The sequence below is a fragment of the Hippopotamus amphibius genome, chromosome 14 (assembly GCF_030028045.1).
Source record: "Hippopotamus amphibius kiboko isolate mHipAmp2 chromosome 14, mHipAmp2.hap2, whole genome shotgun sequence".
NCBI lineage: Eukaryota > Metazoa > Chordata > Mammalia > Artiodactyla > Hippopotamidae > Hippopotamus > Hippopotamus amphibius.
In genome coordinates this window covers 62401976-62428750 of record NC_080199.1, presented here as the reverse complement: position 1 = coordinate 62428750, position 26775 = coordinate 62401976, and the positions used below count along the sequence as shown (strand labels likewise).

General features: G+C 35.5%; 2 protein-coding genes across 6 annotated transcripts in view; one reads left to right on the top strand and one right to left on the bottom strand.

Annotated features, from left to right (window-relative positions):
• SETDB2 (SET domain bifurcated histone lysine methyltransferase 2) overlaps nt 1-17217 on the bottom strand; it is a 92885-nt gene extending 75668 nt beyond the window's left edge. Inside the window, exons 1-4 of the mRNA XM_057707207.1 lie at nt 16661-17217; nt 11705-12070; nt 5565-5690; nt 4558-4623 (exon numbers count right to left, since the gene is read on the bottom strand). Of these exons, the coding sequence (XP_057563190.1) occupies nt 4558-4623; nt 5565-5690; nt 11705-11720 (208 nt within the window). The 5' untranslated portion in view covers nt 11721-12070; nt 16661-17217. The remainder of the gene's footprint in view (nt 1-4557; nt 4624-5564; nt 5691-11704; nt 12071-16660) is intronic.
• Nucleotides 17218-17386: 169 nt separating this feature from the next.
• CAB39L (calcium binding protein 39 like) overlaps nt 17387-26775 on the top strand; it is a 104058-nt gene continuing 94669 nt past the window's right edge. The window contains exon 1 of one of the 5 annotated variants that reach the window (XM_057707326.1): nt 17387-17448. The gene's annotated coding sequence lies outside the window, so the exon portion shown is untranslated. The remainder of the gene's footprint in view (nt 17449-26775) is intronic. The other 4 variants (XM_057707328.1, XM_057707320.1, XM_057707330.1 and 1 more) reach the window with 4 other exon arrangements.

Here is a 26775-nt window from a genome sequence, read left to right as displayed (position 1 = left end):
ACAGGACAGAAAGCCCAGAGATAAACTATGGTCAACTAATCTATGACAAAGGAGGCAAGGATATACAATGGAGACAAGGCAGCCTCTTCAATAAGTGGTGCTGGGAAAACTGGACAGCTACATGGAAAAGAATGAAATTAGAACACTTCCTAACACCATACACAAAAATAAACTCAAAATGGATAAAAGACCTAAACGTAAGGCCAGACACCATAAAACTCCTGGAGGAAAACATAGGAAGAACACTCTTCGACGTAAATAACAGCAAGATCTTTTTTAATCCACCCCCTAGAGTAATGGAAATAAAAACAAAAATAAATAAGTGGGACCTAATGAAACTTCAAAGCTTCTGCACAGCAAAGGAAACTATAAGCAAGACGAAAAGCCAACCCTCAGAATGGGAAAAAATATTTGCAAATGAATCAACAGACAAAGGATTAATCTCCAAAATATATAAACAGTTCATCCAGCTCAATATCAAAAAAATAAGCAACCCAATCCAAAAATGGGCAGAAGACCTAAATAGGCATTTCTCCAAAGAAGACATATGGATGGTCAAGAAGCACATGAAAAGCTGCTCAACATCACTAATTGTTAGAGAAATGCAAATCAAAACGACAATGAGGTATCACCTCATACCGGTTAGAATGGGCATCATCAGAAAATCTACAAACAGTAAATGCTGGAGAGGGTGTGGAGAAAAAGGAACACTCTTGCATTCCTGGTGGGAATGTAAATTGATACAGCCACTATGGAAAAAAGTATGGAGGTTCCTTGAAAAACTAAAAATAGAACTACCATATGACCCAGCAATCCCACTACTGGGCATATACCCAGAGAACACCATCATTCAAAAAGACACATGCACTCCAATGTTCACTGCAGCACTATTTATAATAGCCAGGACATGGAAGCAACCTAAATGTCCATAAACAGATGAATGGATAAAGATGTGGTACATACATACGATGGAATATTACTCAGCTATAAAAAGCAAGGAAACTGGGACATTTTTAGAGAGGTGGATGGACCTAGAGACTGTCATACAGAGTGAAGTGAGTCAGAAAAAGAAAAACAAATATTGTATATTAACATATATATGTGGACTATAGAAAAATGGTACAAATCAACCGGTTTGCAAGGCAGAAATAGAGACACAGATGTAGAGAACAAACATATGGACACCAAGTGGGGAAAGCGGGGAGGGATTGGGGGGGGGGGAGCGAATTGGGAGATTGGGATACCAAATTGTACACTCTAAATATATGCAGTTTATTGTAAAAAATAAAAAAAGTTAAAAAGAAAAAAAAAACTGCTGCTATATGTTATGTACAAAATTTGTTTATGCCACATGAGCAGAGAATCACAAGTTCGGTTTTGGTACTTTTCGTTCCTCTTTGTATTTGGTTGTATAGTCCTTCCAAATTCAAAATGAGAAGAAAAGCTGTTCTGTATCAAACCATCTAAGCAATAAATGTTATATTTTTAAAAGGAGGGGGAAAAAGATGCAGACGTAAAAAAAAAAATAAGCTATGTATTTACAGAAAAAAGTTATAGATTTCCTGCTATTTTGAAAAAAATGAATATGTAGAATATTGTATGTTTGATTTAAAAAAAATTGCTTTAAAATGTGCTTTTTCCAGAAAGAGATAAACAAATATCATATATTAACACATATATGTGGAATATAGAAAAATGGTACAAATCAACCGGTTTGCAAGGCAGAAAAAGAGACACAGATATAGAGAACAAACATATAGACACCAAGTGGGGAAAGTGGGGAGGGTTGGGGGGGAATGAATTACGAGATTGGGATATCAAACAGCACACTCTAAATATATGTAGTTTATTGTACGTTAACTGTATCTCAGTAAAAGTTCCTACAATAAATAGATTGTGCTTTTTCCTATGCAGCAGTGAATCTTAAGAAAAAAAGTGATTTTCATCCTTTCTTAGGTTATTAATTTGCATTGGTGCTTCAGTGCAGAACAGTCTTATTAAAAAGAAAAAAAAGTTTAAGTAAATAATAGTTTAAGTTATAATCCAAGGTCATCCTTGGCTAATTGGAAAACAAATATCCCTCTTTAGTTATGTAGATAAAGAAAGAAGCTTTAAAATCTGATAGTTGAATAAAGGTATAATAACTGATTAAAAATTAAACAAGCTTTACAAAGTAAGAATTTGATTTTTCGCAGCTAATTTCTTTGAATGAGCTATATAAAGCCATATTAACAAATACAAATTAAACAAATATGCAAGCATAGTTAGAAATAAGATTTACAAAAAAACACGGAGATTTTATATTACCCATTAGAAAAGGGAAGAAAGGAGAAATAATTTCTTTCAAGAAAACAGTATCCAATTCTTTGTATGGGGATATAGCAGATATTTACAGAATTATACACAATCATAGAAAAATAAAGGTAATTAGTGGTTTGGGGAATTCAGGCTGGATCTGGGATGTCTTGTTTTGACCTCAACACCAAATCCTTTTGTTCCCCCAATATTCCTTTTAAAATAAATACTAACGTCAATCTTTATTACTAGAAAGTGTTTAATCCCTATACCTGATAGCAATGTCAATTACATAACTCCCCAATTACTTTACAAATGCTGCTCTACCACTAGCAAACATACACTTTCTTTTTTTTAAATTTATTTATTTATTATTTTTTGGGGGGTACACCAAGTTCAATCATCTGTTTTTATACACATATCCCCATATTCCCTCCCTCCCTCAACTCCCCTCCCACCCTCGAGTCCCCCCCACCCTCCCTGTCCCAGTCCTCTAAGGCATCTTTCAATCTCGAGTTGAACTCCCTTTGTTATGCAAACGTATACTTTTATTTGGATAAATTTATTACATTTCAGATGAACTACGAGGATGAGTCAAAAATTATCCGCACTCCGGTTATATTAAAACTTCTATAAATTGTATAGCCAGAGTGCAGATAATTTTTGACTCACCCTCGTATATATAAATATGAAACTATAACACTCAGCATTTCTACTGATTAAATCATTACTTTAAAAGAACCAAAACAAAACCCAACTTTCTTTTAGTGGGAAAGATTATTTCAGAAAGAAAAAAAAAAGTTGTCTAGAATTAGTTCCTATTACCACCTCCTGCATTTAAAAGCTTCTCTCTTGGGTCTTCCCTGGTGGCACAGTGGTTAAGAATTCACCTGCCAATGCAGGGGACATGGGTTCGATCCCTGGTCTGGGAAGATTTCCACATGCCATGGAGCAACTAAGCCTGTGGGCCACAACTACTAAGCCTGCGCTCTAGAGCCCATGAGCCACAACTATTGTGCCTGTGTGCCACAACTACTGAAGCCCGTGCACCTAGAGCCCATGCTCTGCAACAAGAAGCCACTGCAATGAGAAGCCCACACACTGCAACGAACAGTAGTCCCCGCTCACCACAACTAGAAAAAGCCCATGCATAGCAACGAAGAACCAACACAGCCAAAAATAAATAAATAAATAAATTTATAAAAAAATAAAATAAAAGCTTCTCTCTTGCAGAACTAATGCAATCCTTAAGGGTGTGTTGATTCCAAGTGCTACTGAAGGATACTGTGAGAAAGACTGTTTTCTTAAAGAATCTACTCCTCTAAAACTGTACATTAGTGACTGAAATTGAAAATACTTTTGAATAACAAAAGCTTTCTTTAAAGTAAACTGATGATGTTAAGCCATATTTTCAGAGATTTAAAACCTTAAGGCTCCAAATTATGACAGTTAAAATAATTACAATTTGTGGAAAATTTTTAGCAGCATTAATTAAAATTTAGTAAATGTACTTCCTCAACACTTTAGCAAATTACTGATAGTCTAAGACTTATAGGATAGTGATTCTGACAAAATAGCTTTTTTTAATTAAAAAAACTTTTAATTAAAGTATAGTTGACCTACAATGTTGTGTTAGTTTCTGGTGTATAGCAAAGTGATTCAGTTATACACATACATACACAAACACATACATATACATATTCTTTTTCATATTCTTTTCCATTATGGTTTGTTATTATAGGATATTGAATATACAAGTTCCCTATGTTATACAGTGGACCTTGTTGCTTATCTAAAATAACTTCTCAATTTTTCTTTTTCTAATTCTGATATATTTTCTTTGTTCAATTTCTTCTAAAATAAATTTGTTGCACTGACAGTTTAATAATAATCTAGAAATCAAAAAAAATTTTCCATCAGTTTACACCAGAATGTATCTTTCTAGTATTTTTCTTTACATAAAGCAGGTTTATAGTGGTTTGGAGTCTTGGAATTCTATTTGCCCTTCTTATAGGAGAAGCTGTTTTGAAGACATATATTTGTTTATTCCACCCCTGAGCGGTTTAGTAGGGTGTGCGTTTCCTATCTCTGGATGGGTAGGACTTTCCATTTACTAGGGAAAGTGATTTTCATAACTTACCTGTATGGATCTTACAGTGTTATTTAATTGTCTTTAGTTAACTTGACATAATTAAGGCTGGTTTGCCTTAAAGCAAGAAAACATCAGAGAGTATTCTAGATTGGGATTAGAAATGTACGTACCCTTTATCAATGTTGAACTGTTATTTACAGTTGCTTCATTCACTAGAATCATTGCTTGGATGTATTCTGTTAAGGAAGGAAAAAAAGAATGAAAACAATCAGCAGCACCATCACCTTTATTCAAGATGTCAGCTACTGTGCTAAGCAATTTACACAGTTTATCTCATTCAACCTTCACAACTCCTCTGAGAGGTTCTTATGATTATCTACATTACAGACAAAGAAATCGAGGCCTAGCAGTTAAGCTATATATTCCTGGTCAATCAGCTAGGAAGTGGCAGAATTCGATTCAAGCCTAGATATATCTGATTCATGAAGGAATGAGAAGAAATATTAAAACGAAAGATAGTATTAATTTTGTGGACAACCACTTAATAGATTAATGTCATAAGAACATCCAGAAAGTATTAAGAATATCTTGGGGAAAAATAAAGAATAGTCAGGGGGAAATTTTGTTTGAAAATCTTATGTTCTGAGGGAATGCAGGAAGTTTCCATATAAAAGTCTATGCTCTACAACCATCTGGGTTGAAGACAAAGAAATTGAAAGAATAAAAACTTGGATGACAACTAACTGCCTATGTAGAGCGCAAGGTTTGCTTTCCAAAGACTACTAAGGCAAGTTCTGTTTAAAGCAGGCAAGATATATTTATATATGTACTTTTCCACTTAAAAAAAAAGTTGTCTCTGAATGATTGAGTAATGGATAGTTTCTGTTATATTTTTCTATATGTACCAAATGTTCTACGATGAGCAGATACTAGTTTTACAATACACCTCCTCCCTCAAAGAAAAGCTAAAATGGAGAAGAAGGTAGCCTGAGATAAAAAGAGATAAATTCAGAAGCTATTATTCAAAAAGCAAATAGAACTGATGTTAGGTCCTTAGAACACAAAAGAAATTATCTGACTTTTATAATGAACAGCAATACTGGAAACAGAATTATACTGTATTGCAAGTGCGTAATATTTAGCATTAAATGTATTAAAAGTTTTTATTGCTTCATACCTTTATTTGTGGCAGACCCATCTTTGATCTTCTGTTTCAGTGACTGCAGCACATTTTGCACTTGTTCAAATATGAAATCCACTTTCCCATCATCTTCTAGCTCCATCCAGAAAGATTTTGCATCACCTAAAGAAAAAATAGGTGAATAGCCTAGTCAATAGACATAGACTATAATTTTCCTAAGGCACATATTATTAAAAATCCACTTGGTTTCTTAAAAAAATCAAGATTTAATTGTTCTACTACTTTCCTTAAGGAAAAAGATTTTGGTCACACTTTTTTTTTTTTTTTTTTGGCCACGTGATCTTAGTTTCCTGACCAAGGATTGAACCAGGGACCCCAGCAGTGGAAGCATGGAGTCCTAACCACTGGACCACCAGGGAATTCCCTAGTCACTGTCTCTTTTTTTCTTTTTTTTTTAAGGTAAGAATCAGATTTATTTAGAGAGAAACACACTCCACAGGCAGAATGTGGGCCATCTCAGAAGGCAAGAAGCAAGAGACCCTAGGTCACTGTTTCTTTACAAAGAACTAAAAACAAAGATGATCCAGGTATCTCACTTATTTCTGCTAATTAAAAAAAAAACATGCTGAAAACTTTAGTGACACTATTTCTTGACTTGAAAATAGAAGGAATGACTTCATTGCAGGGGTGGGAGTGGGCATATTTACAGACACATATGCATTTAAAAATTTTTAAAGACATAACCTCCACTGAGTATGGAAGTGGATGGTTTCAGAATGAAACATCTCAACAATTGTTGAAATAACTAAATGTCTAACAATAATGCTTTAAAAAATATCTTTGATATGAACTTTTTAATAATTATGTTGACTGAAGGAAAATCCACAACCTAAAAGTTGTGAATTATGTTTTATTTGGGGACCTACTGAGGACTACAGTCTGGAAGAGAGCCTCTCAGACAGCTCTGAGGAACTGCTCTGAAGAGGTAAGGGAGAAGCCAGGGTATACAGGAGTTTTTTGATGGAGGGAAGAATAAAACGTAGTCAAACACCAAAAGATTACTGTTTATCACAAAAAACAGACATCTCAATTTAACAATTTTAGTGCTTTTCTATTTTTGGGGAGATTCAAGAGTCTGGACTCATTGAAATTATTCCTCAGATATGCATCTTAACTATCTACTGCCTGTATCCAGTTTTTCCACATTCTGAATTCCCCTCAGGGCATGCTGTTGGGGGAGGATGTAGTGGTTGATGGCTTGATGGCAGGCAACACTCACTGTCTACTGAAATGGCAGGCAACATTCATTGTTTGCTGAAGTGGCAGGCAACATTTTTTGTTCACAAGCAGATGAGGCAAAATAATCTTTAAAGCTTTTATACAGTTATATAGATAACCAAGATTTCAGATGCCCAGCAAGCTAACACCTTAATCAAAAATTTCCTAGAGAAATCATCCTTTCAAAACTGAAAAGAGAAATATGAGAAATGCAATTAAAATAAACTGGCAAAAGTCAAATCTTACACCATGTTTAAAAGTAAAAGAGATACCTAAAATGTTAAACATAATTTATAAAATATATAAAATTCATGTATAAAATGTTTAAAATGAATAGGGCCTTAAGCAAAGGAGGAACATAATAATAACTGCACTGTAGAAAGGTCACTTGAGAAGTCACTGAGAGGATTAATGAGCAGACAGCACAGTAAATTTGTAAAGAAATACATTTTCCTTAATAAAAGTTAAACCCAGAACCTCCAAGTTGGTAATGAAGTGAGATTCTTCAAGAGGCTTAGGCCTCACAGTCCCAACTCTCCCTGGCAGTCACCTTACCCGAAGGGGGCCTCTGGCTAACTAGGGCTGCTACTACCATAGCAGCCTCAGGATGGGCGTTGTTTCCCTTAACTCTCTGGCCTGTTGCATACTACACAAGACTAAGCCTACTTTTAATTCCCCAAAGCACAGTGCAGACAAAGGTTTCCACATTTGAAAAGCTGCATGTGAAAGGACAAAAGGGATAAGAAATGATGTTTTAGAGACAGGTAGGGGCTATGACACGGAGGGCTTTGTGTGCCATGCTAAGCAACTTTATTTTTACATGGAAGGCTATGGGGAGTAAGCATCTTATTATATCATTAGATTTGTTTCTTAAAAACATCACTCAAGTGGCAGTGGGAAGAGTGAGCAGTGAAGAATGACTTCTACGTTTCTGACTCAGGCAACCATATGTATAGTAATGGTATTCATTGGGATAGGGAATAAAGGTAGAGAGACACAGAGAAATTCAAGCAGGGTGAGTAAACTGGATACACAGGCTTCAGAGTAAGATCTGGTCCAGATATACAAATTTTGGAGTCAACAGCACACAAATTCTTGCTGAAGCTACAGAGTGGATGTGATTAGAGAATGTGTAGAATGAGAGGAAGGTCTTCTGTAGAACATCAGCATGTAAGTGATGAGTACAAGAAAAAGGAACCATGGAGACTGAGAAGGAAAACAGCAGCAGGTACTTGAACTGAAAGTCAAATCAGCACACTAATATTGCCACTACTTGCTTCCAGAAATGAAGACTGCCATCTGATAACTCTCCTCTCTATCCAAGCTTGCTCCACTACTTAGCTAGATATGACTGTTTACTGCAAGAACATAATCATGAAGGAAGAGGTATGACAGCTTTGTAAAGAAGGACGTAAACTGTATAGTTATATGTCTTCCAATCTCACTTGAGATAGAAAATCTTTGTAAACAGGCAATACTCATGAATCATACTGATTTAAGTTCATTTACTAGATGAATATTTATGGAGTGCTTACTAAATACATCGATAGATGACCTAGGTATGTGTATATGTATCTATCTATATTTCTCCATCCATCCCTTGAAGAGCTTTCAGGGCATTGGTCCAAAGAATCTCTAAGACACCTTCGAGCCTGTTATCAGCAAAGTGTAGTCTATGAACTCTTGGGGGGGTTCCCAAATCCTTTCAGTAAATACACTATGTCAAACTATTTTAATAGTAATATCAAGACATAATTTGCCTTTTTCTTCCCTATACTGACATTACCTGATGGTTCAAAAGCATTGGTGAGTAAAAGTGTTGGACCCTTAGTGTGAATCAAGGCAGTTGCACCAAACTACCAGTAAGTCATTGTATTATTATTTATCATCAATTTTACTTAAGAAGGTCCTTGATAAAGCAACATAAATGATCACCACAGTATGATGGCTGTTTCAAGGAAAAGCATTAGTGAGATTGTTTGAGTTGTACGCTAAACTAGCTGGGTTTTCTTGTTTTCCCATGGAAAACCATTTTCCCTTAAAAAAAAAAATTAATAAAAATTATGGTTTTTCTAACTTGGGTGTTTGGAACACATTTTCTCAAACATGAACAAAGGGAGCCTATCACTTGAAGGACAAAACTAACAGCATTCGTTGCTAATGATAAAATTCAAGCTACCAAGTTAAAACTGAAAATTTAGAAAACTTGCATCTGCCATGGTGAGCTTGAGAGCTTCTCAATAATCACTTTTTGATGAGATTGGTAGCAATAGTAACAAAAGTAATTTCTAAATATTGTATGATTAAATGTGTAAACATTTGGAAAAATCTGCATAATTTATTGAATCAATGTTTTCCAAGTAGCCAATGCATGATGTTATAAAATCATACATATGTAAAAGACCCATTCAAAATGCAAGACAAACCAATGGATTTTAATGTAACAGAGTATAAAAAAAGCTCACTGATACGAATTCAGATTCCACACTGTAACTAACCTTGAAGGAATGACTACTTGTTGAGTTTTGCAGTTGTATCAAAGAAAAATATCCACAATTATCTGAGAGGCTATTAAAATAGTCTTCCTTTTTCCAACTTCTCATCTGTGTGAGGCTTCATTCTTTATACATTTACACCAAAGCAACATATCACAACAGACTGAATGCAGAAGCAGATACGAGAATCTCTCTTCTATTAAGCCAACTATTAAAGAGATTTGTAAAAATATAAAACAGTTTTCCCTCTAATTTTCTTTGTTCCAGAAAACAGTTATTTCTCACAAAAATGTACTTTATGTTAACATGTTGGGTTTATTATTTTTTTAAAAATAAGCTAATTACCATTTTTGAAGCTTCTGTTTCTAATACAGTAAATAAACAAAAGCTGTTAGGGGTTTTAAATACTTTTAAGAGTATAAAGTAGTCCTGAGACCAAAAGAAAGTTTGAAAATCGCTGGCCAAGATAACTGTCCAGTGAAATCAGTACTGCAATCTGTATAACAATCCACATATTACAAGTATGTTAAACGGTGGTGAAACTATTCTGTATGATACTGTAATGGCGTACACATGACATTATGCATTTGTCAAAACTCGTAGAACTTTAAAGCACAAGAGTAAAGCTTAATATATGCAAATTTTAAAATATCATTTAAGAGATCAGGGATCCCAGGAAGGAATGTGTACACAACCTCGCTGAAGGGCTGGGTAGAAAAGGTGCTGACCTAAATAACTTTGGAAATAAGTTGACTCTGTAAAACTACAGGCAAAAGGAACTTGCACGAGCACTGAGGTGTCCCACTTGGGAATAAGTTCATACTTCTGATACTGCTATACATATATACTGGAATATTTAAGCAATTAAATAAATGGGTAAAAGATAGTGGGAATTTATAGATAAGCAAGAAGAGTAAGCTAGAATAATCCATGTGGTAATGGATTAGAGCGAGAAACATCAGTATAAACTCATGTTTAGCTTAATATAGAGATGGTTACATATAGAAATATATATAGGTATGTGTATATACAATTATATTTATATATACCTTGCTCTGTCAGCTGAGAGGGCCTATAAGCAAGATACCCCAATAACAAGGAACACCCTACTGCCCAGATCTTGGTTTGTAATACCATTCTTCAATAAAAGGAACCAGAAAGGCTCATTCAAGAAACAGTTCATTCTAGGACTATGGTAGGAAATATACAAGATGAGCCTGGAGCCTCATCTAGTACCAGATAATAAGGAAATGCTAAAAACCAAAAACAAAGAACAAAACAAAAACCACCTACACTGATGGGGGTATGTCAAAGGGACAGGAAGCTGGCTGAAAGAGCTCCAAATGCCCAAAGCTGGGACAATGTGAGTAACAAAATAAAACAGTACTGGATTATAAGCCAAAGAATAAAATAAGTATCTATGAATCCATACTGATATAAATAAATGACTGAATAAATACATATACTGGAGAAAGGAGACAAATCTCCCTTGCAGAAGAATTCCAAATAATTAATGCAAATATTCTGTTCTCAAAGAGGAGGAGCATAAATTCCCACTCCTTAAGTATGGGCTGCACATAGCGATTTCCTGTCAAAGAGTACAGCAGTGAAAGGGAGGAAAAAAACCAGCAGTAATTTACAGTGGAGAAACCACTGAACACTATGTCAGCCAGGTGATCAAACTCATTATCAATAGGTGAGAAATCATGCTGATAACATGTACTCTTGATATCATTTGGTAAAAATGACACTTTACCTCTATGGTCTTCTTCCCCAAAATCCACAACCCCAGTCTAATCATGAGAAAAAATAAATCAGTCAATAATTCCAATAGAGAGGCATCTTACAAAAACACTTGGATACAAAATCTTACAAAAAAAAAGGAAAGTCTGAGAAACTGTCATATCCAAGAGGACCCTAAGGAGACATGGCAAGTAAATGTAATGTGGTATCCCGGATGGGATCCTGGAATAGAAAAAGACATCAAGTAAGGAAATAAGAATAAACTATGGATTTTAGTTAATAATGATGTGTCAATAATGGTTCATTAATTGTAACATATGTACCAGCTGAATGTAAGATTTTAATCATAGGCAGAACTGGGTGCAGGGAGTATGGGAACTCTCTGTACTATTCTCTCAATTCTTCTGTAAAGCTGAAAGTTTTCTAAAAAATAAAGTATATTTTTAAAAAGTAAAGTACTGACTTAGCATTACAGATACACAATTAATTATAAAGACAGTCAAAACTGTTGCTATGTAACAATAAATCCTATAAATCCTTAATTTTTCTAATTCAGAAAAGTCACTTGCAATGAAAAATCTTGAACATTCCACAACTCAGCTTCATTACATAGTCCATACAGTTTTAAACATAAAGTTTAACAATGGTTTTTCAACCTACCATTTTTTTCTCCCATCTTTTGGTGTCGTTTACAAACATAAAATTCTTCAAAATAAACTTTATCAAAGAACTGAATCACTTTGATTGTAGAATATAACTGGAATCCAACTGTGGTCTCTATGAAATTGTCAGTACTCAGAGAAAATACATCATTATATGATTCTAAACCAAAAATTCTTTGATACTTGAATTTTCAAATAGAAATTGTGGTTGAAGAAACTTTCAGAAATGATCACTAGTCCAACTTAATGACAAGTCCATGCATCTTCATCAAGCGAATACTTATAGTCGTATCAGATCATTGACAATATCTTTTTAAAAATAAAAACCAACTCCATCTTTTGGTCCATGAATGCACGCAACATTCTGCAAGGAAAACAATAAGGAATGGTGCATATTTGTAAATAATAATATATATAAGAGATTGTTATAACAATAGCTCTTTTAAAACAGCATGAACTACTATGAAAAAAGAATACATATTAGCTGGAAAAACATGTAAAATATCAATATTAGAAAAATCACAGAAAAATTAAGAATCACCTATTTAATATGTATGTTAGTTAATATAAACTATATCCACTTTATAAAACTTTTAAAAACTTTTTAAATGTGGATAATAATGCTAAATATCTCAAAAGACTTGTTATGAGGCTAAGACTTAATCACTTAGAATAACACCTGGCACGTTATAAAGGATTCAATAAATACTGGCAATTATTATTCTTTCAGTATATATACTTTTAAAACAAAATTTGAATTTTAGTATAATTTTTTATAATCTTTCCTTGATAATATCCTGCACTTTATCTCATCATTAATGTTTTCCTATGACTTTTAAGTGGCTGTATAATGTACTTTGGTCAATAATCCATATATTAAATTACACTAAAGATTTTAATAATTAAAATTTATTAAGTTATTAATTAGTACTATAAATAAACCTCTATATTGGACAGATTATTTCTATTTTCCCAGGATAATAAATAAGGCTGGAATGTATCATGCATATCTGATTACTTCCTTAAGATATACATCTAGAGGTAGAACTAAAAGGTCAAAAAGAGATCAGCAACTTTAGTCTTAAGATATTAGTCAACACATGGTAAATTCTTCTCCCACTGCCACACCAAATCCACAGAAATGGTAATGTTTTTAAAATTAAAATATAAAGTAATGCTGAAAACAAAAAGGGAATTCTCTACAGACTGAGTCTGTGGGACCTCTCTGGGGAAAGGAAACAGATGGGAAGTTGCAGAGATAATGCCAACCACAAACACATCACGGCAAAAGGAAGAGCAAATCCTCTCGGAGGGGATGAGTTTACAACCAAGAGTCATTAAACATCTGAAGAAAGCTATACCATGAAAGAGACTTAACAAGCCCACCAAACTGATGAACTTCTATTCAAGAGGAGAATTAACAGAGCAACCTGAAAATAATTTTAAAACAAATATTATTGTATTTAATATCAAAGAGCTAAAGAAAATTTCATCTATGAAATAACATACAATTCTGAAAAATAACCAATTGGCTATCTTGGATATAAAAGCAGTTACTGAATAAAGTCAATAGATAGACATAATAGCACAGACAGATGAAGAGCCAGTTGGTAAGCTGGGAGACGGAGTTGAGTAATTCACTCAGAACACAGAGCAAAGAAATAACAAAAGGAGGGATAACTAGAATGAAGAAGAGTCAGTAATGGCCAAAAAATTCTCAGAACTGGAAAACACATTAGCCCACAAAGGGTCCAAGGTTCTTTGTAGGGAGGATATCAATACGAACTAAATGTAGACTTTGTTAGGAAAATATAAATTTAAGAATTGTGTTAAAAATGTAAAAATAATCTATGAAACCGAAAAGAGAACAAAGAAAACTTGGAGCTAACCTCAATTAAAAAGAGAAATGGAAAAATATAAAATATAAAAGATACAAAGAGAAGCATGGTAAGTAAGAGGACAAGAAAAAGCCAATTATATTAATAATTACAAAAAAGTGAGTGTGTTGTCTTACCTATTAAAGGACAGACTCAGCTTAAATTGTGAGCAAAACCTAGCTATGATATTTTAAAATAAGAGACTCACTTAAGTCACACAAAATGTCATCAAAAGGTTGAAATGAAGGGATGTGAAAAAAAGACATACCAGCAAATACAAGAAACATTCATATTAAACATAGATGTTAATACAAAAACCAGTAAAAGAGACGAGAAATATTTTACACTGACAGAACAATTTACCATGAATATCTAATTGAAATTATTGACTAAATACCAAATAAGCTCAAGAAAAAAAAACAACAATTAGAGGGATAAGTACAAAAAAGAAATTAAAACAACAGTTAAAGATCTTACCAGTGCTGCACGCCACACATCCCCATCTCTCACTCCCAGTATACCAGGTCAAAAAAGTTTTATAGATGAATTCTACAAAGCTTTCAAGGAATGGATAATTTCTATGCTATACAAACCGTTCAAGAGCAGGAGAAAAGTATGGGAAGCCACTCAACATTTTTTTGAGGTTAGTGTAACCTTGACACGTAAGAAAAGAAACTCAAGGTCAAAAGCACTTCTTGGTATAGAAGCAAAAATAGTAAGTAAAAACATGCAGCAGTAGAGTAAAAGTATGTTACCGAAGTATGGTTTATACCAGGAATATCCAAAAAGTTTAACATTGGAAAGTTAATCAATGTAAATTTCTACATTAACAGGTAAATAGAGGAAAACTATCATCTTAAATACAGAAAGGAAAAAAATGCAATAAAAGTCAACAACTATTCACAGGTGGGTGGGGGAAGAGGAGGGGCTCTTGCAAACTAGTAATAAAAGAGAACTTCTTAACCTGATAAAGTCTATCTACCAAAACTAAGAAGCAAATATGCTCAATGAGGAAACATTAGAAGCATTTTCATTAAACTCAGGCACTGGATGGGGACATGTGCCACCACTGGAAATTTTGTACAGAAAGTCTTAGAGAAAAACAGTAAAATAAAGAGACCTGAACATTGTAAAGAAGAGAAAAATCTATCTGTAAGAATAAATAAGCAAAAACTAACAAAGTTTTAACTTAAAGTTAAAAGCCAACCAAAAGAACTGGGAGAAAATGCTTGTAACATATCTTAACAATAATAACAAAAAGTGGACATAACCACAGACACTAAAGAAATTTTTAAAAATTATACAGGATACACAGTAACCAGGATGCATAAAGAAGTCCTTAAATCATTAAGAAATAGATAATACAATAGAAAAATGGACAATTTTTAAAAAGAAATTATAGAAATTTATATACATTATAGGTCAATAAACATGGATACTGCAATCTTACTAGTAATCAGAGAATGAAAAAAATTTTAAATGACTATAATTTTCACCCATCAGATAGGCAAAAAATAAGAAGATAGTATCTCATGTTGATCTAGACTGTAGGGAAATTGAACTGTCATAGGCTTCTTTATGGGATGTGTAAATTAGTAGGAGTATTTTGGAGGCAAAACCTATTAAAATTAAAAATGTTCACAACTTAAAGTCAAGCAATTCCACTTTTAGGTATATGTTCTGGAGAAACAGCACATGTGCACAACAAAACAAATACAAGGATGTCCCTGCAGCACTGTTTGTAGGGTGAAAAACTGAACAATGTAATGCCCATCAAGAGGAGAATGGTAAATAAAATGTGCTATACAGTATATAGCAAGCAAGATATAATTTAATATGAAAACTGATAAAAGACAAAGAAATATTTTACATTAACAGAACAATTCAGTCATACACTGGAACACTAACAAGCAGGTAAAAGAAATGAGCTGTAAATAAAATAACACATTTACACTGCAGAAACAATGTCAAGTGAATAAAGTTACATAGTATGATACCATCTCCAATTTTTAAGTATTACAAATGCATATATACACCTATAGAGAATATGTAAGTGTAAAAAAGGATTTGAAGGCTCTGCACCAAAGTCTTGAGTGTGGTATGGGGAGAGAAGGGGGAAATTCAGGGATTGTGCTCTTTGTCTGTAAGGTTCTAATTTCGTAAAAGGAGAATGTAAAAATGTACCAATTTAAAAATTAAGTACATACTTTTCAAAGAGGATTGTCCATTTTAAAGCTTCTGAAGCATACTGCCAAACTGCCTTCCAGAAATATTCTACCAATTTATACTTCCACCTGTAGCATATTAGCACACTCTGCAATAGCTTCTTTTGAAAGAAAGCTCTCACAAATGTTGTTCATACCTTCTGAAAATGTAAAAGTAACTGAACTTACAAAAATAAAACATGTTTACTGAAGAAAATTTGCAAAATATAGCAAAGCATAGAGAAGAAAATTTAAATCATTCATAATCTCATCATCCAGAGACAACCAATGTTATTTTAGAGTGTAACAGGATTTTAAAATTCGTTCATATTTTGTCCCCTTCTCACGTTTTCATTTTGGCAGAAACAGTCTGTTTCGTTTCAATTTATGGTTCATTTCGTTTTTTGAAATAGGCTCTTATGAAACTGTGACCATTTCCTCTGTTTTGTGATGACAGTAATGAACACTTATTGAGTACAAACCACGTGTCAGGCAGTCTTCTAAATACTTCACGTGTTCTTATGAATCTACATAACAATCATGTGGGATAAATTAGCATGCTTTTTCCCAAAAGGAAGCTAAAGCATGTCATACTGTAAGTGGCAGAGAAAAACTAAGGAACTCAGCAGCCTGGTTTCTGAGTCCGTTTTTTGATTATTCCAATCTACCGCCTCATCCTAATACACACAGAACTCACCGCAGGCTTCAACCTGCCGAAGAGCACAATTACATACTGTTCCTTATTTTATTCAGCTACCTACTGGGGATAATTACTTATTGGGTTGTGGTTAATGAGAGTCAGGAGCTCTTAGGATCTTAACTCCGTGATCTTCGGTAAATGATTTTACTTATTAAGGGTTTGTGTAGTCTTACCTGTGAAATGGGTCAGTGGTTAAACCTTCAAGTTCTGCTTCTGGATTTTGGACTGCAGTCCATTTCCCGCAGCCCCCTTACAGCCTCGGGTTCCCAGCTGCTTAGGAATCACCGCACAGGAAGGTGTGCACCGGCTGACGGGAGACTGAAATGGGGGTTGAGAGCTCAGGGCACCAGCGGTCCCCTCCACGCGGCCGAGAGCTCCGCAAGCGTTCCCGGGTGCTGGGCCGAAAAAGCCGTCGGGAGGGTCACCCACGGCCGTGCCTTGGTTACACTGGCTTGACTGCGCTTTCCACGCCGCCCGCCAGAGCTGAGGGCTGCGCTCTGCCCGCTCCGGTGGCGAGGCTGGGTTCCCTCGCGGGTCGGGCTCCTCTCCCACTCTACGCCACCGAGACCCCACGGCGCCAGGTGCCCCCTGGCCAGGAAGTACTTCACCATTTACTAGACCTCACCTCGGCAACAACAGTCCCGCCTCGCCTCAGCCGGGGAGGGAAGACGGCCCAATTCCTAAGGTCCAGGCCTGCCTAACGCGAACCCTAAATGGGAGGAGTCGGACACCAAACCCTTCCACCACCCGGCCCAGAGCCCATTGGTCGCACACCCCACTGAGTCCACGCCTCAGAGCCTCCGCGCGCGTACCGTCGGCAACGCGGCGGCGCTGGAGCGCGCTGTCTCTCGATTGGCTGTCAGAGATCTCGGGTTGTCTCGCGCTCTCTTGCTGGACCAATGGGGATATCCGCAGTCGAGAGGCCGGCATCGCTGGAGTGGTGGCTCAGCTGTTTCCTCGGGTAGGTGTTTGGCTGCCATATTGTGTGTGGCTGGGAGTGGGCCGCTTGGCGGTTGAAAGCTTACTTAGGGGCTCAAGATGTAGAGGTGTCCTGAGGGAGCAGTGGAGGAGAGGCGGGGCCTAAGGAAACCGACCTAGTAGCGCCTTCTTACTTACCTGAAAGGGAAAGGTTTTCCTGGTCTGTCTCAGCCCTGGCTAGGAAGAGTGATAAATGGTGGCGGTGATGGGGATCGCAGGTTTTGGTCTATTTGTTATTGTCTGGGCTTGGCGGGGACTCCGATGCCTTAACAGTGATCCCTTGGGCGCCAGGAAGCTATTCCGATAATCATTGTCTGAGAAAGATTCTGATCCTCAAGCCCCTTTGCTGACAAAGGAGCTTGGCTGAAGGACTGCCTGATTCAGAAAGGACCAAGGCTGATAATAGAAGGGGAGAGAGGGAGATAACCTCACGACTGTCTTTAGATTCGAAAGAAACGTCTTCGTTTTCTGTCGTTTGCGAGGGAGTGACTGCTAGTTTGCTCTGCTCGGTAGTTAATCTCTGACTAAGGCCAATCTTTGGTAGTAGTGAGCGTCAGGTTCTGCTTTAGGGCAGTTTTATTCACTAGTGTACAGCCAGCATTCCTGCAGTGGTCTTTTTTAAAAGCCAGAAAGTGGTTGTGGTCTTTGCAAAAACAGTGGAAGTGAAGGAAGACTTTTGTTAAATCTTGGTTTTCCTGTTTACGATCTACTGAAGATTTAGGAGTCTCTGGGTTTGCCTTGGCATGCTTGGTTGATTCCTCATGGCTAGGGAGAGGTTTTTGTAAAAGACAGCATCTTAACTTCTGAGCTCTTTTTGGGATGGGAAGAAGGAGACAGGAATTACTTCGTTTTCCTCCTCATTATTTTAAAAAATTGAAGTAGAAAGCATTCATTTGAGGGGAAATTTTATCGAATCCAAAAACCTAGCTAAAAGGCTAACATTTTGTGATTAACTTTAGCAGTTGTGACACTGATGAGAAGAAATTATTTATTTTTATTAATTTTGTATCGTAGTATAGTTGCTTTACAATGTTGGGTTAGTTTCTGCTGTACAGCAAAGTCAATCAGTTATCCCTATACATATATCCACCCTTGTTTAGACTTCCCTCCCATTTAGGTCACCACAGATCATTGAGTAGGGTTCCCTGTGCTAAACAGTAGGTTCTCATTAGTTATCTATTTTATATGGTGTGTGTATGTCAATACCAGTCTCCCAGTTTGTCCCATTTTCATTTATCCAAGGTTAACTGGTAACTCAACCAAATCAACAGTACCATGTATTTTGTGGCAGGAATACCAAAGAGAATTGCATCTGAATAATTGAAAGTTAATTTTCTTTTTAAATTTTACTTTTCATCCATGAGTTGTGAAAACTTAAATTGCACGAGTTCAGGTACCAGTAATTTTGTGTTGAGTTGATGGCTAAGGAACTATGTAGGTAAGGGATTTTGGTGTCTGTGAGGAGTTTTGGAACCAGTCCTGGGCAGATTTCCAGAGACGACTGTGTAGGCTTGTGAAAGTAAGAGATTGGTGGCTAACAAACACCAGTAACACAAAGTAGCTGCTCAGTAAATGTTTATGAAAACTTTTGGATGGCATTCACGTGTAATAGTGCCTGGCATATATTCAGTTCAGAAGTGTAATTGTTGAATGAATAAACTTAAAAAATACAATAATTGGGAGGTATGGATATACATTTTTTTAGCCTAACTGAAACATAATTTTTTAAATATGCTTTTTGGAAAACCTGACTTCAGTTTGTTTGAACTAAATTTATTTGTTGCTCCCAATTTATATATATGAGTAACATACTAAGGACAGGTTCATAATCCTTTTTTGTGACGTCTGTTTATGAGATCCTACTATAGAGAAATTTAGATAATGAAGATGAGCCCTTGAGTAGTAATACTCTATTTGCCATTTTTTTCTTGAAAGTATGCAATCTCAGTAAATGATGCCAAATTTTTAGTGCCTTCGATCTCTTCTGCTGAAGAAAATTTATTGCTTTTCAGTTTTCTAACACAAAGTTGAAATAGTGCATTTACACTTATTATATTGCATAAGTATGTTCTGTATATAAGTAATTTTAAAATAAAAAATCAGGTAAGTATCTTTGCACTTTTCTTTGAAGAATACAGTTCTCTAGATTTCATAGTATATATTCTGAGGGTCCACAGAAATTTTTAAAACTATCACTTTTGCATGAACAATGTTAAGTGACTTTAAGTAAAAGTGATTAATGTAGATTCATATGTTAGAGTTTTTTCTTTATAAATTTATTTATTTTATTTATTTTTGGCTGTGTTGGGTCTTGGTTGCTGCACAAGGCTTTCTCTAGGTGTGGCGAACGGGAGGCTACTCTTCGTTGTGATGCTTGGGCTTCTCATTGTGGTGGCTTCTCTTGTTGCAGAGCACAGGCTCTAGGCACATGGACTTCACTAGTTGTGGCACATGGACTTCACTAGTTGTGGCACATGGGCTCAGTAGTTGTGGTGCACGGGCTTAGTTGCTCCGCACCATGTGGAATCTTCCCAGACCAGGGCTCGAACCCGTATCCCCTGCATTGGCAGGCAGATTCTTAACCACCAGGGAAGGCCTAGAGGTTATTTTATTTTATTTTATTTTTTTATTTATTGGCTGTATTGGGTCTTCATTACTGCACATGGGCTTTGTCTAGTTGCGACAAGCAGAGGCTACCCTTCGTTGTGGTGCACAGGCTCCTCATTGCCATGGCTTCTCTTGTTGTGGAGCATGGGCTCCAGGCATGTGGGCCTGGAGTTGCAGCACACAGGCTCAATAGTTGAGGCTCATGGGCTCTAAAGCGCAGGCTCAGTAGTTGTGGCGCACAGGCTTAGTTGCTCTGCAGCATGTGGAATCTTCAGGGATCCAGCCCATGTCCGCTGCATTGGCAGGCAGATTCTTAACCACTGTGCCACCTAGGAAGTCTGAGATTATTTTTTATTGCAATTTCATATGTACAAATTTAGATTTTTTCTCATTATCAGGTGATGATGCACAGTTTAATTATAAAAGAAAGAATTGATAACACCTTTTAAATGAATGTTTTGTGACAATTTAGATTAGAATCTATTTATCTAATACAGCATAAAAAAATCATAAAAACTGCTCTCAGACAAGAGCAAGGATGCAGGTGCAGAGAATGGACTGGAGAACTCGAGGTTTGGGAGGGGGCGGGGGCTGAAGGGGAAGCTGAGACGAAGCGAGAGAGTAGCACAGACATATATATACTACCAACTGTAAAGTAGATAGCCAGTGGGAAGTTGTTGTATAACAAAGGGCGTTCAACTCGAGGATGGAAGATGCCTTAGAGGACTGGGACGGGGAGGGTGGGGGGGACTCACGGGAGGATGGGGGGGGAGTCAAGGGAGGGAGGGAATACGGGGATATGTGTATAAAAACAGATGATTGAACTTGGTGTACCCCCCCCAAAATAATAAATAAAAATAATTAAAAAAAACAAAAACAAAAACTGCTCTGAGCACCTGTTTGGAATTCTTGCATTTGGTACTTAAAAAATCCAAATGATTTTGAGTTTTAGAGGTTTTAGAGTGATTATAAGCACTTTTTTATTATTAAAGTATAGTTGACTTACAATATTATATTAGTTACAGGTGTATACCATAGTAATCCAATATTTTTATAGATTAGACTTCATACAAAGTTATTATAAAATATTGACTGTATTTGTTAATGAAGCACACTTTAGTCTGCTCACCTGCCATGCAGCAAAGCCAATTTATTGACACCAGGTATGGTGAAGGAAAGTACAGTGTTTATTGCAGGACCTAGCAAGGAGTATGGGCAGCTTATGCTCAGAAGACCTGAATTCCTTGATGGTTTTCAGGGGATAAGTTTTTTTTTATTTTTTTATTTTTTTAATTTTTTTGGGGGGTACACCAGGTTCAATCATCTGTTTTTATACACACAGGGGATAAGTTTTAAAGGCAACATTTGCAGGCGAGGGCTGCAGGATTCATGACTTTTTTCTGATTAGTTGGTGGTAAGGTGACAGGATGATGTTTCAGGAATCTCAATCATTAACCTTCTGGTCCCATTCAGTCTGGGGTCTAGTACTTGAAGATGTATGCAGTCACCATCTTCTACCTGGGTAAATTGGGGGGGGGGGGCTTAGTTCCTGAGAAAGATATCTGTGAGATTGTTATGTACATCCCTTGAGGAGGAACTAGGACTCTGCTTTATTGCTGGATTGTCATTACTTTTCTCGTTTAACTGCTTTTCTTTTGTTTCTGCATTCCCTCATTTCCCTAATTAGTAGCTGCCTGTGCCTGCTCTTTGGAACTCAGGGAAAGCGTGGGAGACTAAAGCCTTTTTCTGCAAACAAGAACTGGGGGACACAAAGGGGCTTTTGTACCCAGGAGGGCCCCCCAGGGCCTCCCTACTTGGTTTCAATACTCCCTTTTGTTTGATACTCCTCACTCTTGAGGGGAACAGGTACAGGACAAGAAAGGGAATAAAGTTTTGGATAAAGAGGTTAATCATAAACTTAGCAGAGGATCTTAGTTTTAGTGGGACTTAGTTTCATGTTTCCTGTGTTGTACATTACATTCTTGTAACTTTTTTATTTTATACCTAGTAGCTTGTACCTCTTAATTCCCTTTGTCTATTTTGCCCCTTCCCCCATGCCTCTCTCCTCTGGTAACCACTAGTTTGTTATTTGTATCTGTGAATCTGTTTCAGCTTTGTTACATTTGTTCATTTTATTTTTTAGGTTACACATATAAGTGAAAATACAAACACTTCTTTAAGAAAAAACATTAAAATGTGATAGCTTTTCCCCTCAGTAAGTAAATTGCATAGAGTAATCATTTCTCTTTTTAAATTTGTTTTTGGAGTACCAGAAATACCTTGCTGGGCTTTGTAAGTAATTTTAACCATATACGTGTCACTTTGGGGGAACATTTTGAGATTTTCAGAAGTATTTCTAGATTCCTCATTAATCTGGTGTGTCTCACCATTACTTTGTTGATATTTTACCAATAAGGTCCATCATGAGAATAGATTAAACAATGTGACTAAAAATAAAACATGATTTAAAACTATATAAAGATCATTGTACTGTATAGCACAGGGAACTATATTCAATATCCTGAGATAAACAATAATGGAAAAAAACATTTAAAAAAGTATATGTAGATATAGATATATAAGTATCTGAATCACTTTGTTATACTGCAGAAATTAACACAACATTGTAAATCAACTATACTTCAATTAAAAACAAAAAAGAAAATCAAACCAAAAATGTATATAAAGATAAAAATGACTACTGCAGTTTGTGGTGTTCAGCTAATCAATGAAATTGACCGGATGCCTGAATCATGAGAATGTCCATTAACTACTGAAAATGCTTGTGAGGTAAACACATGGGACATTCATATTTCACTTAAAGGAGAAAACATTTAAATGTTTATATATTTGGATTTTTAAAAAAAGATAGGGGAATTGAAACACTAAAATTTTGCCTTTACTATGACTTCTCCCTTTGAAATCTCATTTGTTCCTGCTGTTTAAACTATCATTTTTGTGCAGAGGAGCCCTAATTCTGTAGTCAATTTCTGCTCTCTTAAGCACTTAACACACATTTCTCAGAGCCTTTTGGATAGTTGAGTCTACTCAATTTATATACTACTCTCCCTCTTTCATGTTTCCTATCTTGATTAATGGGATAATCATCATCTGAGTGGCTCAGATGTAAAACTTCAAATTCTTACCTCTCCCACCTTTTTTTTTTTTTGGTTTGCAATATAATGTTGACTTTTTTTTTCTTTTTCTTTTTATTTGTTTATTTTTTACAATAAACTGCATATATTTAGAGTGTACAATTTGGTATCCCAGTCTCCCAATTCGTTCCCCCATCAACCCTCCCCGCTTTCCCCTTTGGTGTCCATATGTTTGTTCTCTACATCTGTGTCTCTATTTCTGCCTTGCAAACCGGTTGATTTGTTTACCTCTCCCTTTGCCCAATTGTATAATCTGTAGCTTCAGCCTCTGAAGTGGTTTTCTTCATTTTCTACTCTCACTGCCACTGCCCTAATTTAGGCCTTCCTTTTCTTTTTCTTAAAAACATTTTATATGCCATTGTATTATTGACAAAGCCTATACACCTTAATTTGAAATTTATATTATTTAAGATACAGGTTTGCTTCTGTGACAGAGAAACTAAAAAATAATTGTGACCTAAGTTTTTTTTAATAAAATAAAAAGTTTATTTCTTTCCTATGTGTAAAAGTATGAACTGACCAGGTAGCTTTGCTAGAAAAAGTTGTCAGGGGCCCAGGGTCTTTCTAACTTGTTGCTCTGCCATCCTTATGCAGCTTCATCTTGTGAACCAAGATGGCTGCTTCACTTTCTGTCATTATATGCCACAGGTTTAACTTAATGACTAAAATTTATGGGATAGAGGAGGGGGCAGAATATTTGCAAGTGGTAGTAGGAGTAGGATTTTATTCTCAACCTTAGGTTTTAAAAAGCTATTTTTATTTTGTTACACAATTTTTAAAGTAACAATTTCATCATTTCTGTTACAATTTCATGAACTTTGATGATCGTGTTAGCTTCCTACAGTTTTATTTGGGAGGACTAAGGTGGGTTGCTTGTGCGTCTCAAATACTGTGCTTGTGCGTCTCAAATACTGTGCTTGTGCGTCTCAAATACTGTGCTTGTGGCCTATCACTTGCAGACCTAGAGACTACTGTGTACTTTCATTTTCTCTGTGTAAAAATGATTTCCACTGTCCAAAATTACTTTCTTTTGAAAGTAATCAATGCCTAGCTCAACTTTCTGCCTCTTAAAAGTATTAACAGCTTTCATTCAATCACAATCTCTTCTAACCACCCTATACTCAAATTCTTCATTTCTGCATATTTTATTGATATATAATTTTGTTTCTTACAAGCTTGTGAGAAACGGAATAACTCCCTGGAAGACAAAACTCCTTCCTGAGTCTAGTGAACACATGTGTGTATGTAGTTGATATTGGATAAATGTTTGTTACTTTGAAGTATGTTTCATATTTCAAATAGAATAGAGTGAAGAGGTCAGAGGTAGGCCTACATTACTTTACATGTAAAATGTGGTCTATACTTTTGGCGAGTGTATTCATCTCTTACAAATCAACAAATAAAAACATCAGTACCCTGACAGGAAATGAGCAAAGAACATGAATTCATGATGACAAAAGAACAAGCACAGATGGCTTCCATGAGACGTATTTAGCTTGCAATTAAATAAATAAATATTTAAGGCAACTTGTTGGAATGCATCGAGACAAAAATATATATACTCTTTTGACTCTTTCTAGGAAGCTTTTGTGGAAATGGAGATGGAATCAAAGCTTTATGATCACAGTGTAATTTGATACTTGTGAACAATTGAAAATAAAAATTATCTAGCGGTAAAAGAATGATTTTATAAATTATATGGCACACCCATAATGATAGGCTATATTTCAACTTTTTAAAAGGATTATTTTTGAAGGGTATTTAGTGATATTAGGCTACTTAATGATATAGGAAAATAGTCACTATTTTGTGTTACACGAAAAAAGTATAGAAAAGTAATTGAGGAAGTGCAGTGAGATACCACTATACAACCTCTTAGAATGGCGAAAAACAAAAAAGAAAAAGAATACATAAGTGCTGGCAAGAATGAAAAGCAACAGGACTCAAATCTTGCTGGTGGGAATGCAAATAATATAGCCATATGGAAGACTTTGGCAGTTTCTTATAAAATCAAACATACTTTTATTATATGACCTAGCAATCCCACTCCTGGATTGAAATTTACCAGCAAGGTATGAGAGCTCCATTAGCTTTGCTTTCTCGCCAGCATTTGGCATTTTCAGTTGTTTTTTTTTTTTAATTTTAGCCATTATAATGAGATATGAAGTGGCATCTTATTGTGATTTTAATTTGTATTTCCTCAACAACTGTTGTATGCTTTTCTCATGAAAAGTGAAATGAAAACCTGTAGTCTCCTCTCTACAAATATTTACAGCAGTTGTATTTATAATCACCAAAGCCTGGAAACAACTCAAATATCTCAACTGGGAAATGGAGTTTTAAAAACTGAAGTATGTCCATACAGTGTGACACAGGAACGAACCTCTTCTTAGTCTAGGATAACATTTAAATATGTTAGGAAAAGGACTATGATATAACTACATACTAAGTTATCATAAGAAAAAGAACCAAAAATGAGCCATAAAGCATTGCATCATATAATGAAAACACACTAGAAAAAAAATGTGGCCAAAAAAGCAGATAAAAATGGTAATTAAATATTTCAAAATAAAGTGAAGAGAAATTAAGGGAAAGATGAAACCTTTGAAAGAACCATACAAATCAGAAATAAAAGGAGCTCAGAAATGAGGTGAATAGGCTATATATAGAAGAATGTAAAATGAAAGCTGGCAGAACTCTGGAAAGAATTAGGAAAAAAAGAACATTTTTAATGATGATTAAATTAGAAAGAAAAGAGTAAATATACATCATAGAAAGCACAATAAGAGAAATAAAAAATAGATCGGAAAAAATTGGAGAAAATCAAACAGATAAAGATTTTTGAAAAGGGGCCAAGAGAAAGTGACAAGATAAAGAGAGCCAAAATATGTGTATTAGGAGTTCCCTAAATGTTAAACCAGAGCATAGAAGTGATGGTTTTGTAACATTGTGAATATACTTAATGCCACTGCACTGCATACTTTAAAATGGTTAAAGTGGTATATTTTATGTTGTTTATTTTACCACGATAAAAAAAAATGTAAACCAACGCAATGGAACAGAACAACTATTAGAACTGTAATTCAGGAACACTTAACTTTAAAGAAGGTTTAATCTATATATGTTGAAGGGCACACCATGTATCTAGGGAATTCAACCCAGAGCAGTCAGTTAACACAGATGTGTTCTTGTAGAATTGTTGGATTTTAAAAATAAAATATTCCTTTCTGCACCCATGGAAAAAAGACCAAGTCAACTTGGAAAGAAAATCAGATTGGATTAGATTTTTTTACCAGCAACATTTTATGCCAGATAATGACAAAGCAACCTTTTTTAAATATTCAAGGAAATAAATGTTCCATATCTCACCAAACTATACTTCAAGAATTCAGGACATCAGGAAGTATTTATAAACATGAAAAAAAACCTCAGTGAATATTGTTCCTATGAATCCTTCTTGAAGAATATACCTGAGAACAAATTTCAGACAACCAAGAAATGACTGAAGAATCTTTGACGTAAGGTCAGGTGCTAAGCACTGAATATAT